Source organism: Macrobrachium nipponense, chromosome 41 (assembly GCF_015104395.2).
Source record: "Macrobrachium nipponense isolate FS-2020 chromosome 41, ASM1510439v2, whole genome shotgun sequence".
In the NCBI taxonomy this organism is placed as follows: Eukaryota; Metazoa; Arthropoda; class Malacostraca; order Decapoda; family Palaemonidae; genus Macrobrachium; species Macrobrachium nipponense.
Window position 1 is genome coordinate 40790705 of NC_061102.1, and position 19039 is coordinate 40809743.

At 36.0% G+C, this 19039-nt stretch overlaps 1 protein-coding gene across 5 annotated transcripts in view; it reads left to right on the top strand.

Annotated features, from left to right (window-relative positions):
- The window catches only part of LOC135212719 (unconventional myosin-IXAa-like), a 371838-nt gene extending 353391 nt beyond the window's left edge, over positions 1-18447 (top strand). For all 5 annotated transcript variants that reach the window (XM_064246413.1, XM_064246417.1, XM_064246414.1 and 2 more), the window contains one exon: positions 9111-18447. In XM_064246413.1, the coding sequence (XP_064102483.1) occupies positions 9111-9226 (116 nt within the window). In that variant the 3' untranslated portion in view covers positions 9227-18447. The remainder of the gene's footprint in view (positions 1-9110) is intronic.
- Positions 18448-19039: the final 592 nt, after the last annotated feature.

Consider the following 19039-nt stretch of genomic DNA (forward strand, 5'->3'; position numbering starts at 1 on the left):
TTCCTGTCACAGGCTGAACAGCCAGCTCACCAGTGGTAGGTTCTTCTTGGGATCTTGTCATCTCTTGAATAACTGGTCCCTCATGGTCATCCAGTGCCCCCTGGAGGAGAGAATGAGTGAGTTGGTTGGTCTCCTTCCTTTTCATTTTTTCTTCCTACTGGCAGGTTGAGGAATAGATACATCATATGCTGGAACTGGTCTGATACAGGTGAGAGTGGCAGTCATACTGGTTGCAGTAATTTGATTTTTTCCTATACAATAGACAAATCTGCTTCTCAGTAGCACATACTCCTCTTTCTAGCAAGGGGAGGGATGAGTGATGACACACCCCTGTGGCCTACATGGTTTGTTGCTTGGACAGACAGAGTTCTCTTTATCTTCCATGTATGCAATGAATCTGGTCATGTCTCATTGTGTTTAAACACAGCAGACTGATTTTTTAAATATTTGGTTACCTGTTCTCTCACAGGCTCAAACCCTGTCTTTAGAACTTGATCTTCTAGGAAGGATGGTCAAGTGGGTTGAACCCCCAGCTAGTTCAGGATACTTGTACCTCCCTCCATGTTGAGACCGAAGGTGTGTTCCGCGTATGAACAAAGGACTAATTTTTAATCAATTTGTACTTTTAATAGCTAACAAACCTGAGGTCTTAATGTTTACTGGCCACCTCTAGCCATCCCTCTCATATACTGGGTTGGAAGAAATACCAACGCGTCATGAGGTACCTAGCCCAGTCTGTGACCAGCTTCCAAGTCTTATACACGAGTTACCAGATTCTACAGCTTCCTTTACGATCTTTTATTGTTTTAACCGGTTTCCAGCTTGCACTAGAAGATTATCCTATTGTTAAGACCTCAGGTTTGTGAGCTATGAAAAATACAAATTGTTTAAAAATTTGTCATATCATGTTCTATTACTTTTTCAAATAGTGAGGTGAGATAATAACTACTTAATCAAACCTTTTTATGTGAATATTAATTTCATGAAAACATGCCTGTTACTCTGGTCTAGTTGGACTTTATACCTGTTCAATGTATCACTGCATGACATTGATGATAGCTTTGAAGTAAAGCAAGTGTGTCAAGCTACCTGTCAACAGCAAAACCAGTGTAGTATATGACATTATATATTAAAAAAGTGTCACCTGTACTTAATGATGTGTGCTTGTTGAAGAAATTTTTAAGTGTGTGGATTGTTTTTACTTTGTAGGGGCAAACCTTATGACATTTAAAGGTTCTGCATTTGCTGTGTTAGGTGGATCAGGACAGTCACACAATAGCTCTCCCTAGCTATAAGCTTCATGGCTTTGTATATGAGACTTACCCAGTAATTATATAGCTATAGTTTCCAACGTTCAGCAGCCTAATTCAAATTTCGCTGGTAGCGCTTCGATTGTTCAGTGTAGACATATTGCCGTCCCTCAACGGCCATACTAGGAACAACTTAGCAAAGCACTTCATTCTGTTTCCTGCCACCCTTGACTAAACATCGAGTGCTTACAGCAGCTTGTTCTTATTTTCTGGTTATATCACCAGATTTGGGTAGTTACACAACCACTGGAACGCATTTGTAGCCTTCAAGCAGGATGAGTCTTGTCCTTTGTTTTTTTTATTTAGATTATCATCTAGCCGGATATATTTGTATTCTCAGCAATAGTCCTTGAATGTAACTTCATTCAATTAAGCCTAATACTTTTGCATATAAGTTTAATTACTGGGCTTATGCTTAAGTAATCATGATTTTACATCATTCCTTTAGGCCAAACTTTTGTTTCAATTCTATTAATCGGCCATGGGTCATTAGCCTGACGCTGGTAAGTAATTACCTTAAATTAATTCTCGAATGTTATTCCATTCTTGTTATCTTAGAACCTTTGCATTTATTATTTACTTACTGGGATTAGTTACATGCAAGTAGCCAGTTTATAATTACCCTTTAAAAGTAATTCATAAAGGTTACATAATTCCCTTAGGTTATACCTTGCTTTTAGGATTTTGTTTACCAGCCATAGGCTATTATTCACAAGCTGCCAGTTAATATAGTTACCTTAAAGTAATTTGTGAATGTTTAGACATTCTTTTAGGCCAAACGGTTGCATTGGGCTGATACATTTTTTGTTTGTTTACCATGCTTGTAACACTCATCACTTCCCTTTGCAGAGACTGAAAGTGTGGAGGTTGAAAGTATTAAGGAGAGAATGATGAAAATGTTTTGCTACTGGAGGCTTTGGGAGAGATGGCTTAAATGGCCTCGGTGTACGGAGGTATTTTCTGGCGTCACGCAATTGTGAACGTTTCACATTTAAGCCAATAGCATCGAGCTCACTAGGTGCACGCACAGGCGCCCACTCGAGTCAATTAGCAGGGCACGTAATCGGTTACTGATTGCGATTACTTTCATTCCTGATAATTTTTATGATGATTTCTTTTTGAGTAATTGGTTATTCGCAAATTTTCTTTTATATTAGAGTCGAATTTGCTTTGAGACTTGATATGAAAATGTTTGGTGATATTAACATGTATGTTATATATATGTATGTGTATGTATATATGTGTATGTGTATATGTATACAGTACAGTCCCCAATTATGCGAGAATTTGGTCAATCCATGGCCTCGCAGAATTGGAAATTCACAGATTTCGAAACAAACACCTTATGGGAATAATTCTATTAGGGCCAAGGCAAACGGCAACTTACCCAGTCAACCTTTTTTTATACTACCCATTTCCAATATTTTCTATGTACTATACTGTAATTTTTTCTAACATGAAATTGTTCTTATGGATAAATAAAACATTAAAAAGGTTTTAATAATGTGAAAAAGTTTAAAATTACAGACAGGATGGTGAAAACTCCCACATGTAAACAATGCCACTGTTGGGTGCAAGTGTACTGTACGATACAGTCACTTTCTTTAAAAAACCTTTTGGATGGAATTTCCTCTCCTCTGCCTAAAAACCTTTAAACTCCTCTATCTCATCCTCCATGTAGAGTTCTTGGTTATGAGCACCTGGCTCAGTTTCTTTGTCCGGCATGTTCACCATGTAATCGTTTTCATATAAATTTATTCTATGATAAAAAAGAACTGTTGAAAATTCAAAATTGATATGAAATTACAATTTCTTAGAAAGAAATGATAAAAATTCAAATTTAACGTGAAATGACAGTTTCTTGAAAAGATTAGATCAAACGATTCTCTCTCTCTCTCTCTCTCTCTCTCTCTCTCTCTCTCTCTCTCTCTCTCTCTCTCTCTCTCTCTCTCTCTCTCTCTAATACATCTGCTTCTCTGTTACTCACTTTTACTAGTCATTTCATCGAAACCTATTTCAACTTTCGAAAAAAAAAAAAAAAAAATGATCAAATGCCAAACGTTAGTCAAAACAAGTTAACCTAGAAAAAAAATTCTTACTTCATGTTCAGCAATGACGGATTTCAAGTTGTCGACTGCTGCGAAAATGGAAGTTGCTCCTTCCTTCGTCTTCAACTTAAGGGCAAGCTTTTTAGTTTCTAGAAAATAGGTCTTCCTCTTCGACTTCTAGGTAGATGCATGCATACATGATGCGGATGATCAGAAAACACTTCGCAGATCTGAATAATATGTATGGCTATGATGATACCAATCATTCATACACACTGCGCTACGATGTCACAAATGCGCGAGACGGAGCCTTCTATCTTAGCTAATGGCTGAGCAGAAGCCTTCAGAATACACTTCGCAGATCTGAATAATACCTATGGAGATGGTGATGATACCAATCATTCAGAATATACTTCGCAGATCTGAATAAAGGTGATGATACCGATCATTCATACACACTGCACCTATGGTGTCACAAATGCGTGAGGCAGAGCCTTCCGTCGTAGCTAATGGCTGAGCAGGAAATCTTTCTCTCGCATTCCCCCTTGAAGGAATAAAAGTTTTTTTCCTCCAAGCATCCCCCCCATCCCTTCTCTCAGATACCAGCAACCCCCCCCCCCCCCACTTACAACACACACACACACACATACACCTAAAATACTTGAAAAGATAATATATTTGATATGTTTTGCAGCGTGTGACTCACAGACTTTTAACGGCTTTGCAGATACAGAAAATTATTTTTGAGAACTAGCGACCGCATAAAAGGGGAATCGCACAATTCGGGACTGGGACTTGTTTCATTATATGTATAGGCGTGTGTGTGTGGTATATAATATATATATATATATATATATAATATATATATATATATATATATACATATATATATATATATATGTATATATATATATGTGTGTGTATGTATATATATATATAATATATATATATATATGTATATATTATATTTGTGTGTGTGTGTATGTATATATAATATATATATATATATATATATATATATATATATATATATATATATGTATATATATATATATTTAGAATGTTATTTTATAATGCTTACATCTCAATAATATACATGAAATGCTATTTCATATTATGTATTGTAAATAATAATTGGAGAACAAAAGCAGTGTTTTTACGTTACTAGAGTCCTTTTGGCTTTGATACTCGATGCAAAAACAACTTGTTGATATAAAATTTTTATTATTTTGGAGTTATGCGTACATATACGTTATGTTTAATGGCATGGCTGAATATATGAAAGGCTGATGTATTCATTTATTATAAATGGTTCAGGCCTAGATGCCAGTATTCCCTATAATGATATATATATATAAAGTATGTACTTATTAATTGATTATTTATTGATTATTTTCATGAAAGTAATCAGTAACTGAGATTACCAGATGCGCCGGCATCTCGCCTCCTCTCTGTCGTCTGCAACTCCATTTGCCTCCCAAACCTAACGTCAATTCTCTTCTATTACTTCTCCGATCTTTGTCATTTGCTCCCGCACTTGGCTCCATCGCTTCCTTCCTGTGCCTTTGCCAGCATTTATTTCAATTTTTGTGAATTACCAATGTAACAGTGAATTTTGTGCAGTGGAGGAGATGGCTACTTGTCCCTTGATTCTCCTAGACAAAGGTCACTGTCCCACTCCCCCGCACCTGGGAGAAGACATACTGGAGGTCCAAGGGAGGTCAGGGGGTTACATACAGGTAGTCGCTCCCTCAGTTGAACCTGTTGCTTGTCGGTCCCAGGTATCGACAGACAGCTGCTGGAAAGACGTCTCTCTGGATGTATTAGAGGTGGTGACTATCTGGCCCCTCGAATGTCCTAAACTTAAAGTCACTGTCCTGCTCCTTCTCACGGCCAACAACTGCCTAGGAGAGGACATACTGGTAGTCGAAGGGAGTCTGAGCGGGTTACCCTCGGTAGTTGTCTCCTCGGTCAAACCTGTAGCTTTTCCCAGGTATCGGTAGATAGCCATTGAAAAGGTGTCTTGTTGGATGTGTAGTGAGGAAAGTCTTTTTTTCCCCTCCGTGGTCAAACCTGTTGTGAGTTTATAGGTTTTGACTGAACTCCATTGAAAAGCCGTATCTTAGTGTACAGTTGTCATCCTATTCCAGTGGTTCGTCACTAATAGATTGCATCGATGGAGTGATTCTTTGGTCTCTCGACATTCGATGTTCAGCTGATTCGACTCTGTCGATTTTTTACCCACAACTCAGTTGATTCAACTGAAGGGAGTCCGATGAGGGTTTTTTCCCCTTGGGCGAACTTGTCATACTTTATTAGGTTTCGACTGAATGCCACCGGAAAGGCGTTCAGTGAGTGGTGCTCAGTAGGCATCAGATTAAAAGATGGTTACTTGTTCTACCTAATTAGTATATGAATGCCCTGTGCTAGTGCCTAGACATTGGAAGTACCGTAAGTGACCTTTTGCTTCCAGCAGCCATTCCTCTCCCAGGCGTTTGCAGCTAGGTGTGTCAACTCGCTTGCCTTCACAATGCTCTTAAAGGTGGAGACACAGACTTGTCCCTGAAGAGGAAGTGAATTAGAATTTTGCCCTTGTGTTAGTATATTTGAGTCTTTTCAAATACTTTTGTCATAGACGCTCATCAGAATAGTACTGATTCTCATGATGAGCACCAGGTGTTAGCGCCTAGATGCTCAAATATCTCTTGTGTCAGGCATTTTTCACTTTGCGCCATATGAGGCGTCCACTCCCTTGCTTCAGCTCACTGCATTTTCCACGCCTGACAGTCGCCTCGTTCATCTTTGACACTAGGAGATCTTTTGTTAGCCACCATTCGAACAGGAAGTTTTGATCACTAAGACAGACGCATGGCGAGAAGTGGCAAGTTCTCGCAAACTTTTGGTGCAGTCAACTCTACTTGACACTCTTGCATTCCCACGATCAAACCAGTTGTAGGTAGAGAGAGAATGCTTCGTTTGGTGGGTGGAAACCTCTGCTCTCCCTTCAGGAAGTGTCTTTTTCTCTTAGGCGAATAAATTTTCCTAAGTCTTTGGTTTGCTATCATCACTGCAAGTTGATGGCGTGAGTTATCACCCACTCCTGTTAGCTCCAAGAAGAGGCCAAGAACAGTCACTCTCTTTTTTCCCTCTACTTCCTGGGTTACGGAACTCTACGGATTACACTCCCCAGAGTTTGAATGCGAGAGACTGTTCCTGGTTTGATCTTCGGGTCTCTCCAGTGTTCCTGTTATTAGGAAACAACCAGTTCAGCATGAACCAGTCATCATTGGTACCCTGTTTTCGCTGTAGAAGCTTCCCTTCGGGATAACTTCACCTTCGCTCTCTTCATTAAATAATGGAGTTCTGCTTCCAGTCCTTATTCTTTTTTTCTTTGAAGTGAAGAATTAGGCTGACGCTTGGTCGACAGGAGCCTACAAATATATGTATTTTTATATTCTCCTCACAGCATACATCTGTTATCAGTTGTACCGTTCGAGTGCAGGCGTATCCATGTAAGTTGATTCCTCTGGCATGTGACTGAGAGAAAATAGTACCATCTCTTAATTTCCTGAAACTCAGGACAGCCTTTGGGGTCTCCCAAGAGATTACGATTTTGGTTGTGATAAGACTAGTGGTATTGTTTTGGCAACATCACCACAGGGTTGGCATTTTCACCGAACAAGGGAGTTTTTTCTTTCCCTCTTGTTTCGGTTTACATATAGGTGATCAAGGGTATTTGTCATACACTCGATACCTCTATAAGACGAAGGCATTCCAGGGCGGAATGTGCTACCAGGCAACTCAGCCTAGGAGAGAAGTGAGGAGCAGAGAACTGCCGTCTCACTGAGTTTTTGTTCGTCGTAGTATTGTTTCTCCTCTATCGAGGGTTAACTTTTAATTCGGATCTCTGCATGGCCATCACAGACATAAGTCTCTGGATTCTCGCTTATGGTTGATATTTTGTACTCCACAGTTACCATTGTGAGAATCATCGGACAGAGACGTCTCATTAGACTCATTACTTCTTTCTTTTTACCCATAGTACAACAGAAATCTGTAAATCTGCTTCGTCACAATTGATCAATAGGCCACTGTGACGATTTAGAATGATTTTCTGGAAAAACTCTGCTGTTTTGTGTTTTCCATATTCTTTTTTCTAATTCGTAAGGTGTTCAATTACTAGTTGTTCACCCCGAATTGGAGTGAGGTTGAAAGACATAGCCTGATAACTCAGCTGCCAGTGTGAAGAGAAGAGTTTCTCCCAGAACCTGTCTCTTCCTCTGTCTAAACATGTTGTCTTTTAGTTTATATGGACTTCATGTTTAAGACAGTGTTGTCAAGTGTTTTTTGGCCTAATTTGCAGCGAAGCTAAGGATGTAAGAACAGCTTGTACTTCCTTAGTTTTCAGGTATTATCTGCCATTGAGCTATGGAGACGTAAGCGATATGTGCTTAATATATTTCTTATGTAGGTAAAAAAAAAAAAATCAAATTTTTAGTACCTCAAGACCATTTTTAGTGACTGGCATGTCATTGCGGAAGGAAGCACAGGATATTCTTATATTATCTCTTCACCTTTTCAGTAAGGTGCTGAGTTTGGAGAGTCAGGGGGTACACCGTACCAGGAGCACCCACCACTCTCAGTGGATGGGTCTTGACTTTATTTCAGTGTAAGTGTCAGTGTTTTCTGGTTGTTTTATTTTGGTGCTACGCCTAGGGCAAGGGTGGGCACCTATCATACTTTGCTAGCCATAGGAGCTTTCCCCTCGCTGCAAAATTTCCCCTAAGTAGGAGGCGACCCTTGGCTCTACTGCCACACCGCTATGAGTTAAGATGAGCGCCAACCAGAGGCAGTAGCTATTCATCTGCATAGCTCTCTCAACTAATAGGAACAACAAGCATTGTTTTTTCAATGCTAGCAACTTTTCTATTTTCAAATTCATTACATGACGTAATGCTTTGGAGTAGAATATGTCCATGACCCCACCTCCTTTCAATGTGGAGTCAGCTATATAATTACTGGGTAAGTCTCATATACAAAAATGATATTTTTATAATAAAATAAGGTTTTGTATATATTTACCCAGTAATTATATGATCAGAGCCCACCCGCCTCCCCTCTGATGGACATTATGCATGAAACGGAATGAAATGCTTTGCTAAGTTGTTCCTAGTATGGCTGTTTGGGGATGGCACTGTTATGTCTGCACTGAACAATCGAAGCGTTACCCGCGAAATTTGAATTAGGCTTCCGAACGTTAGAAACTATAGCTATATATTTACTGGGTAAGTATGTATATACAAAACCTTGTTTTATAATAAAAATATAATTTTCATTGCCTCGTTGTTTCAGCTCCATTGAATGCAGGATAATTTGCATAATTTTGGGGGGAAGGGAAAAATGATTTTAACCCTGTCATCAGCAGCAGTTCAATTTTTTGTACTGCATTTTTATTAAGAGTACAGTTCACCAAATATGCTCATGTGTAGTTGTCAACATTGTAAAGAATGTTTTTAAGAATATATTTCTCATGCTTTTTTTTTTTTTTTTTTTTTTTTTTTTTTTTTTTTTTTTTTTTTGCCATGTGGTTGTTGTTCCAACTCCAGATTATTTTACAGGATTGTTTGTTTTTGTGCTCTGGAAATGGCAAGATGGATTGCTTTGGGAAGTATGCTGTGAAATGCTCTAATTGCCTCATTTTATTTTTAAATGCATTAAGTGTGTAATTACACAAAGATTTATTCTGTTTCAGGGGAGAACACAAATAGGATTAAAAAAAAGACTTCAAAGCAAGACAAATCTGATGAGGATCGAAGTGTAACTTCACGTTTACACCATGACTATAGTGATGATGCTGTGATGGTTTAGTTTATTAAAATTTGTTATAATGCAGATTGGCTCTTCTGTAGTGGTTGTACCTCCAAGACTGTGAAATGAAAACCATATTTTAATTGTGTTAAAAAAGTAGCAAGGTGTAAATTCATTCAAAACAGTGCTTGAAAGGGCAGTGTAGAAACATGAATGTCCAGAAAAGCAGTGAGGTGAAGGCATTCAAAACAGTAGTGGTTGAGTGTATGCAAAGCATAGAAACTTGGCAAAAAAAATGTAAGGATTGAAAGAACAAAATTGTATATAAATTATTTTCATATAAAGAAAACCTCTTATTTACAGTCTGCTTTAGGTATGTATATGTATGTGCTTGCCGTTTGTTTTTGAGACATTTCATTATACTCGGCGTATGTTGTAAGTATTTTGATTGATTTTATTAATTTGCTTTTCCAGGATAGTGGTAAAAATGCCAATGTTGTGATTGAAACTTTTTGTACATAATAGCATTAAGGTACTCCGTTTAATTTGCTTATGGGGAGATGAACACCGAAAGAAAGTTTATTGGCTTCATAAAACATTTAGCATGTCATGTTTTTCACAATATCATTTCTTATTTTCTTTAGGTGTTTTGTCATGTTGGGTTGCAGTTGGGCTGAGTTATCTAGAATAGTTTGAATTGGAGCTTTGATCATCCCCAAAGGACCTATTAGTAGGTAGATCATCAGTGAAAGCTTATTTTATTGTGTCTGTATGAGAAGAGGAGATTGGGGCTGATCAGCAGTTTGTAGCTTGGGTTAATTATGTTTTCATTATCCTTTACCTCATTTTATGCTTTTTTTTTTTTTTAAATGATGCCATTTTCTTGCCTTGAGTCATTAATAATGTATCTTATTTTTTTCTTTCAAGGTTTTGTATTTTTATAGTTGTCTGAATGATGCCCTATGTAATTCCTAGTCAGCCTGTTTACATTTTAGCAAACCATATTGTGGTTTCATGAATGATTTTTAAGCAAACAAAACATATTTTATGAAGAGTTATGTAGATGGTCACATATACAGAAGCTATCGGATGTGCAAAATGTTGCCAGAAGTATTTAGTCTCTCTATTTGGCTCTAATTTTAGTAATTTAAATATTTGTAATCACAAAAAATTGCATTCCTCTCGGGTTAATGCAACTTGGTGTAATACTCGCTATTTTATGGTTTTCTTAAAACTGATAATACTCACCTGAAGCTGCTGTGCCATTGTTCTCTTCACAGTGCTTTTAGTGTATTGCAAACTTCTTAGTGCCTTAAGTGTTATTTAAGATCAGGATGGAAATATGAAGTATCAGCAAGTGGTTTAAACAAAATAGCTTTTCAGAATACTATTTCTATGCTCTTGGATAAATTTTATTGCTTGAATGGAAGCAAAAAGCACTTATGAAATATGCTTGTTTGTCAGAGTAAAGTTCTTCCCTAATATTATTTCCAAGAATTTGTGCAAAATAGCCATAAGGTTTGTAAAAGGAGATCTAATTTTACATAGCATAACATGTCATTTATAATGCAAATATTCATTTTCTCATAGTAAAACTCATGTTGTCAAGAATCACTTGCAGCTTCTTGAATAGACCTTTAATGGTGAGACATAATATTTTGCTCAGTAATGGTTTAGGGATTAAGTTACTTGTATTTTCTTTTTGAGCAAAAGTTACACTGTGGGATGTAACATTGTTAGTGCTTAAAGATATTCAACATATAATGTTGTAGCAGTTCTGTTCCACAGATATGAAAATTATATATTAAGGAAAAAAATAGAATGTCTGACACATAGATTCTCTCTCTCTCTCTCTCTCTCTCTCTCTCTCTCTCTCTCTCTCTCTCTCTCTCTCTCTCTCTCTCTCTCTCTCTCTCTCTCTCTCTCTACTAACGTAATTCTAAATTCTATAACATTCAAGACATTAACAAATGAACAATGCTTCTTTAACAAATTCTGTGATTAATATCTGCTGCTTCATTATGGTAGGTTTCTTTCTTTTATTATTATTATATGAGGGATTAGTTTATCCAGACCTCTGAGCCTATTCTTTCTTTTAATAATAGCAGTATATTCAGTATAATTTTTTTAATCTTTTTAAGGGTTTTTAGATTTGCCATTGTAAGCACAATAGTTACAGGTGAAGCTGAACATTATTTAGTTTATTGGTAGCTTGAGAGTAGCCTAAAATAGCCTAGTTACTATTTCTTGATATATTTTTTATGGATTAAGCTTTTTCAACCCATTTGATACTATGTTGAATAAAGAAACCAGTTTTTATTCAGATTAAAATAATGCAACATATATCAGAACACCATGCATTCAGCACTTTTATTCTGTATCAACTTTTAAGTACTACATTATGAATAAACTTGGTCAATTTTTATTCACTTAACAATTTTAGTATAGCTGGAAATACAAATTAAGCATGAATCTCGTGCTTAAAAGTAGTTATAGGGCTTGATTTTTTAATCATTATTGCATGGTGATAAAAATTTTGGCCACTCATAACTGAAGAAACTGTGTGAAAACTTAGATGATATTGTATTAAAATGGTAGAATTATTACTGTTGTTGAGTTCAACATGGATGTAAGTGCCTCAGTGGCGTGGTCGGTATGTTGTTGCCATGCCACCTTGTTGGCCGCAAGTTCAATTCTCGGCTGTTCCACTGAGGGATGAGAGATGGTGTATTTTTGGTGATATAAGTTCACTCTCAACGTGGTTCGGAAGTCACATAAAGCTGTTGGTCCCGTTGCTGAATAACTACTGGCTCCGTGCAATGTAAAAACACCATACAAACAAGCAAAATAACAAACAAACATGGATGTAGAACAGTTTGTTTTGTGATAAGTAAATGTACTGGTACAAGTCATTGCTGAAAGATGTTTGGGGAAAAGGTGTTATTTTGTTGCTAAATGCAGCAAAAGGCTCTAAACAAAATCAGTCTGATAAAGACCAGCCCTAGAAGTTTTTGTTAAATATGTTGGCAAATTATCCAGAAAATATGGTTTTGTTATTCAAGGTCTTGAACTTATCTGATGATCCATTTCCTTAGGTTAGTCAAGAAACTTAAATTTTGTTAAAAGCTCCAACTAAAGAAATTTGTAAGGTACTGTATTGTAATACAGAACAGCAATTTCAAATAGAGTGCACATGTCACTTACTATTAAAAAGAAAATGGAAAACTTTGAAGAGAAGCCTCGTAGCAAAAGCTTTAATGTTTAAAGTTGAATACAATAGTGTGTTTCTAGGAGCAACAGGTAACTAGGTGCACCATATTTCTGTCTTAGTAGCATATTCTATAAAAGCTGTGAAAAGTTTGTGACACTAAAATGTATTAGAAGTCTGGTATCTTATGACCTGACTTTTCTAGCAAAAATTTCATAGAACTTGTTTTTCGTTTAATAATTTAACCCGACATTATTTTGAAGTTGTCAAGAATAACTGTATTTTCTTAAACAAGCCAAAGAAATTGTAGGGGTTGCATTTCAAATATTGAACATTTAATGAATGAATCCATGAAGTCTCAATTATTGGCTATGATAAGGAAAGAAATATACATTATACTGAAAGAAATATACTTTATACTGAATTAATTTTCTAATCAAGGTTAGTTGTGATATACAGGATGTTATTATAAACCTGTCCAGTCAGATTGTATTAAGGTTCATTTGGTTAGTTTTAATGTAATACCACTTGGAGGGCAGTTGACTAAAATGTTTAGCACTGAGTTCTCAGCATTTGATGTGGTAAGTTGATGAATGGGGCATTGAAAAGGCATAGAAAAAAATACACGATGCTGTGAGGGAGGAATACTCTGCTGTTGCTCCCTACTAATGAAAAAGTTTAGGATTATAGGATTTTTATGTAATTTTATGCTGGATGTAAATGAAACAAAAATATAGTCAGAGGTAAAGAACAAATCTTCAATTTTGTCTTCATCAATGAAACTACAAATTTTTATATTCTTAAACTGGATTATTTTAGGAGAATAATCATCTAAAATCTGTGGATAATGAAGGTACTACTCAATTTCCAGTAGAAGAAGACTGCCTCTCCCACCTCTGATTACTCTGTCTCTATCTAGTTTTCCAACCCTTGTACACTTGTGATGGATCAGCTCATATAAAATTAATTTTTGCTACTTTTATAATAACAATCAGACATGCAGCACTGGACAACCTGTAAGTAATGAATTATTACGGCTGTGAAGTTTGCTTTTACTTTGAACCAGCAATTGCTGCTATTGTTTTGTATGTCATGAGGCCTAACATTGAGTTTATTTATATGACCTCTGGTTTTATGGTGTACTTTTCACATCTTTGTATTAATGGGAGAAATATTGTCTTTTATGTGAAAGTTAAACTAGAGTCATATTTCTAGAATTTCATATGCCTTGCCTAAAGGATTTGTTCTCACTTAACAGGTTTAACTGGAGCAAGAATTGTACAGATAAATGGGGAGACAAAGGCCAATGGATGAAAAATATAATGTGGATTGTAATTAGTTTGGGGCCAGAAAAATTCTGCTAAGAATCATTTGGAGGCCAGAATGTATTGCTGCTTCTTATCGCAAAGATTTATAAGAATGAAGGGAACAGAACTGTGTATCAAACAAGACCAAAGAGTCTTGAGAGATGGACAGACCATGCAAGATTGATATTGGATATAGTAATAGGAAAGAGGCTCTGCTAATTCCTTACTTGGGATTTGTGTTGGATTCCACTTTGAATAAGTAGCCAGGAAAGCAGTTATCCCAATGTGAATTTTTTTCTGTTGCCAGTGATTTCTTTTGTCCAGTTAGATGGTTTTCTTACTACTGCAAACAGACATCAACCAACAGCTTGGTAGCATTAACAAATAAATCTTTACATATGCTAATGCAACTCAAGGGTAAGAAGAATGTCTCCAGTTCTCTGAGAACAAGAGAACCAGATTGAAATACCTAAGTGAAGTGGTAATGAAGATCCTGTGGGAAAGTTTGTAATACCATTGAAGTTTATTTGAGGAAAGCAACATATCTAAAGCAGAGTTGGTTCATTTAGAGATTAAAGTGGACTTCCACCATCCCAAGCCCTCTTCTGAAGGTAGCTCGTAAGTGTGGCAAGATGTTGAAGGGTATGGAGGCATGAATATATCTATAGATACAACCCAACAATTGAGGCGAGTATGCCCTTGGCAGAAATTAAAAATTAATCAAATCATCATTGATGTTATCTTTGGTCAAACGCTGTTATCTTTGGTCAAACCCTATCAGGAAATGGTTTGACAGGCCTTTCCCAGGGATTTCTAACACTTGCTGAATAGCTCATCATTTGTTTTGGCAGATGTTTTATTTATGGATACCTTTTTTGACTCTAACCCTCCCTACCTGGGCTTGAGAAAGATGATAGGCATTATTTACTGCTGACAATAGCAGTGCAAACCAATAAACCATAAACTTTCGGAAAGAGTCCATTCCTCCCTAAGCAAATTTCTCCCCTGTAGATTTGCCCCCCCACATGAGCAATTCTTCAAGGCATCACAGAAGTGTCTCTCTCTCTCTCTCTCTCTCTCTCTCTCTCTCTCTCTCTCTCTCTCTCTCTCTCTCTCTCTCTCTCTCTCTCTCTCTCTCTCTCTCTCTATAGATGTTAGGTCAAAGGAAATCTCAGATCCTTTATTTCCTCTAATGATCCTTCCACTTTTAGTAGTAACAGAAAACTTAGTCGCCACATCTAAGGCTTCTAACAGTTTTAGGTGATGTAGGTACACACAATGTGTATTTATTCATAAGTGCATATGTACTGTCCCCTGTTTTGGATTTTTCATAATAACCATTTGTGGGCCAGTGTGGAGGGATACTTTTCCTGTTACTCTTCCAGTTGGGAGTGATGATCTACACATTACGTAATATCCAGACGTCAAAAGTTTACCTCACTGTAATGTTTCTTCAAAATATGACCAAACCAGCTTTGTAGCAGTCAAAAAAATTTATAGCTAGTGATTTTATCTTGAAGGTCACTTGCAATATGCTAAAACTGAGTACGTATATTTAACCACAGAAAAGTTTTGGACCCCTTAACCTGTAGAAGGGTGTAAGAGCTAAAAGTTTTGAATAAACAATACCATTAATTCTCTTCATAAAAAAAACTTACCTTGGCAGTTGGAAATTGTGGTGTGTGTAAGGAGGTTAATGCAAACTCTTGCCCCTTCCCCTGGTGGACTCTCAGAATTTAATGCCAGTGGCCAAAATAAAGAATTGAAATAATTTATCACTCAAATTTAATGTAAGTTTACTAAATGCCCAAATGACAGCAATACCTCTGTGTTCAATAAAGAATGGTCAAGACTACCAAATCTCCATTTTGGTTTCAATAGATTACCATTAGTATTGCAAGAATATATTGTCTATTGGCTATACTAGTTGGCATATGTTGCATTTGAGGGCTGTCACTTATAGAATCCTGTACATCTTAAGAATACAGGGCAGTCCCCGGTTATGGGTGGGGCCTCTGTTTCCAATGGTGTGATGATAACTGAAAATTGGCTATAACAACACATATTGGCACTGAACATCCAGTTATTGTCGTTGATAGACAAGCACTAAAACTGGATTGCTGATAATCAGGGACTACCTGCACTAACATTTAATAGCATAGCTGGCTCCAATAGACATCTCGCATCTTGAATAATTCAGCATCTGTATAAAATGGAACCACATTTGGCATCTTAACAGCTGTGCTTAGTCATGATTTAGTAAAACTGTAAGAACAACTATACTTCAAGAATGAACTTTAGTCGTAGTATATACTTTAAATGTAACCTGTTAGAATGTTAAACTGTATTAAAATTTAACTTACTTTTATCCCGGAGTAAACTACTCTCGAACCCTTATATATCAACACCTTTGAGCAGTATAGAGACTTCAAGTTTTAGAGAATTTTTCATCAGAGAACTCATGATAAGAGATAATTTATCAGGAGAGGTAGAATTATTAGTAGGCATGGATGTGTGAGACTTATAAGTGAAATTAAAATGAAACTAATTCATTAAATTAAATTCATATAAGAAAACAAGATAGGAAATAGTATTAAGAAATGGTGTCATCAATTTGCTTGTACTCTACAAGAAAGGAAGTAGAAATACTTTTGAAAATGTAAGGTCTTAAAGAGCTAACCTTCACCACCTGTTACTTTCACACAGTTGTTAGGGAAGGGGAGTGCATCAGTTTAAATAATTCCTTTGCTACTTCATCACATTGTCTGCTTTATTGGCCATAATACACCCATAATCATCTGGAAAAGAAAATATGTCAATGCACACAGTAGGAAAAAATGCATTTTTTACTGAATAACAGCATATAATATACAAACTAGATACGTATTGAACTATAGCTTCCTGCTGTACTATTCATATACTATTGGTAATGTCCTATACCAAGTATTTGCAGCAGTCATAGATAATAAAAAATCATGGCCATAATTGTTGAGAAATCTTAGTTCTTGTTCTAAACTAATTTTATTGCAGTTCTACATGGAAGAAAACCATAATGGTGTATTTTTTTTTTTTGACTGCTGTTGGTTATATTTAGTCTTTTGTATACTTACTCTGGCATAGATACAAAGTTTTATGAACAAATATCCAACCCATTCCATTTCTTACGCAAGTTTGGTTTAAAAATGATACATTATAGATTTTAATGTCCAAAACTGAAACTTCTTGATGGGAATCATTATTAGTATTAGTAATCTCAAAATAATCAGGATAAACCTTTTATGAGGTTTTCACATAGCACATATTACCCATAAAAATTAATTTATTTTGGAAAGCATTTTTTCATTTCAAGTCTTTCTACCATAGTGCAGTAGTGATAGTTGGTTTTAAGTCCAGATATTGATTCCTATTATGTACTTCTTGAGGCTTACTATAGCCTTTTGTTAGTAGTAAATTTGGTTAACTGATTATTGTAACTGTTTATCACAAACTAATGTTCTAATGATTAGTATGGTTAAGTATATAGCAATGTTGCCTTGCATGATGTTTCCTTTATACTGACCATTGAATATTTCACTAAAAGAAAGGTTTCCTACTTTTTGTTAGCTCGAGTTCCATACATTAAAACCAATATATAAATTTAAAGTTAAAAAACAAATATTGAATATAGTTGATTTTTCCTAAAAAATAATCTGCCTTGCCTTCGTATAGAGCTTTGTACCAACTTCTTGGAAAGTGCAAAGCTGTGAAGGAACAGTGCTTACCACCACTTAATTTTACCTATTGGTATTTTTGTTTTGCTTAATTGTAATGTACATTTCCCTATTTAGGTACCATTGTATTTTATCTGCTGATTAGCCCCAAATAGTTTTTCTTTACGTGAATCTTTTTATTTGATTGTGGCCTATCTTGGTCTTGTCTTCCCTGTTATTTAATGTAAACACCATCTTTGTCAGATTATGTTCCACGAAACTTATGACTATGGTTAATCATTTAAGTGTTATGAATATCTGTATATTTGGATTGTTGGACCTCTTCCAGTTTGGAAGTAAAAGCTTTTAGAGTAGTAACTTATTGTATTTCAGTATATGTTTTATTTCAGTTTGTAGACACTAGCATTTTTGTCATGGGGTACAAGAAACTTTTGTACTGTACTGATGTGCTCACAGTTGATGTAAGTGCTTTTATAGTTAGAAAAAGTGGTATTTTTGAGTTGAGACCAAAGTGATATGTTGTGAGATGTTTAAGACTAAATTGATATTGTAAATTGCCCACTTTGGTAGACATCACAAAAGTTATTTCAGATCTTTTAGGTCTTGCTTTTGATACAAAAAGAAAGGCATCTGTTGTGTAATGTAATTTTTTAAACTTCACATAATGCAATATCAGATGGCACAGTGTTGTGGTTACTTTTGTTCTGTCAGTATCATTTACCCTTGATGCTTTCAAGAAAGTAGCATAGTACTATATGCAAAAGCTTAACGCAGTATTTAAAGCAATTTATTACATATAATGATGGTGAAAGTTAATATAAAATGTTACCCTGAGGGCTTGCTTAAGTGTTACTGAAATGCCATAGGTCCAGAAAGAGAAAAATAGCTTCAACAGAGTCCTTGTCCCCATATTTTATATGCCTCTTTTGTACATTGATATGTTTTAAAATGATTGTTTATTAATTTCGATACTCATTACTTTATTCTTTTTTGTACAATGTATTATTTAAATTGATTTGTTGATGTGCAAATATACCGGAATTGAATGTTTTTAAAGTGCAATTTTTTTTAAAATCCCATTTAGTACTATATATACATAATTATTTTCAAATGTCAATAGTGGAGTCCATATACAACTGTCCAGAATATTATCCTGCAGAAGTAAGTGGAATTACTTCAAGGAAAATTTCCTTGACATGTTAAAGGCCTCTTTTTAACTTTTTATTCTCATCCTTATGTTCCTTACATTTTTTCCGACTACAATCTTGTTGTGTATTTGGGTGAAAGGATAAGAGAACAAGTACCGTACAGTACTTTAATTTGTATTTCATCAGTATTTGCTTATCACTGAGGCTTGAAATTTGGCCAATACTGTACCCCTCTCAACATACCCATAGTAGGAAATGCACTAGAATTCAGGCCATGACGTGCTCGAAGCACAGCATCCACTGCCATGATGAATAGCAGGAATTGGAGAGCTTAGGGTGCTCTGCTAATAGCACCTATGTATTGTAGATTCAATGGACAAACTGAGGCACCATGGTGATATAATGCCTACCTGGCCAAGAGAAAATGTTCACAGCTAATAGACAGCAAATCTGACCTGGCAGCAATCAAACAAGACAGTCATGAGTCCTTGGAGGCCTAT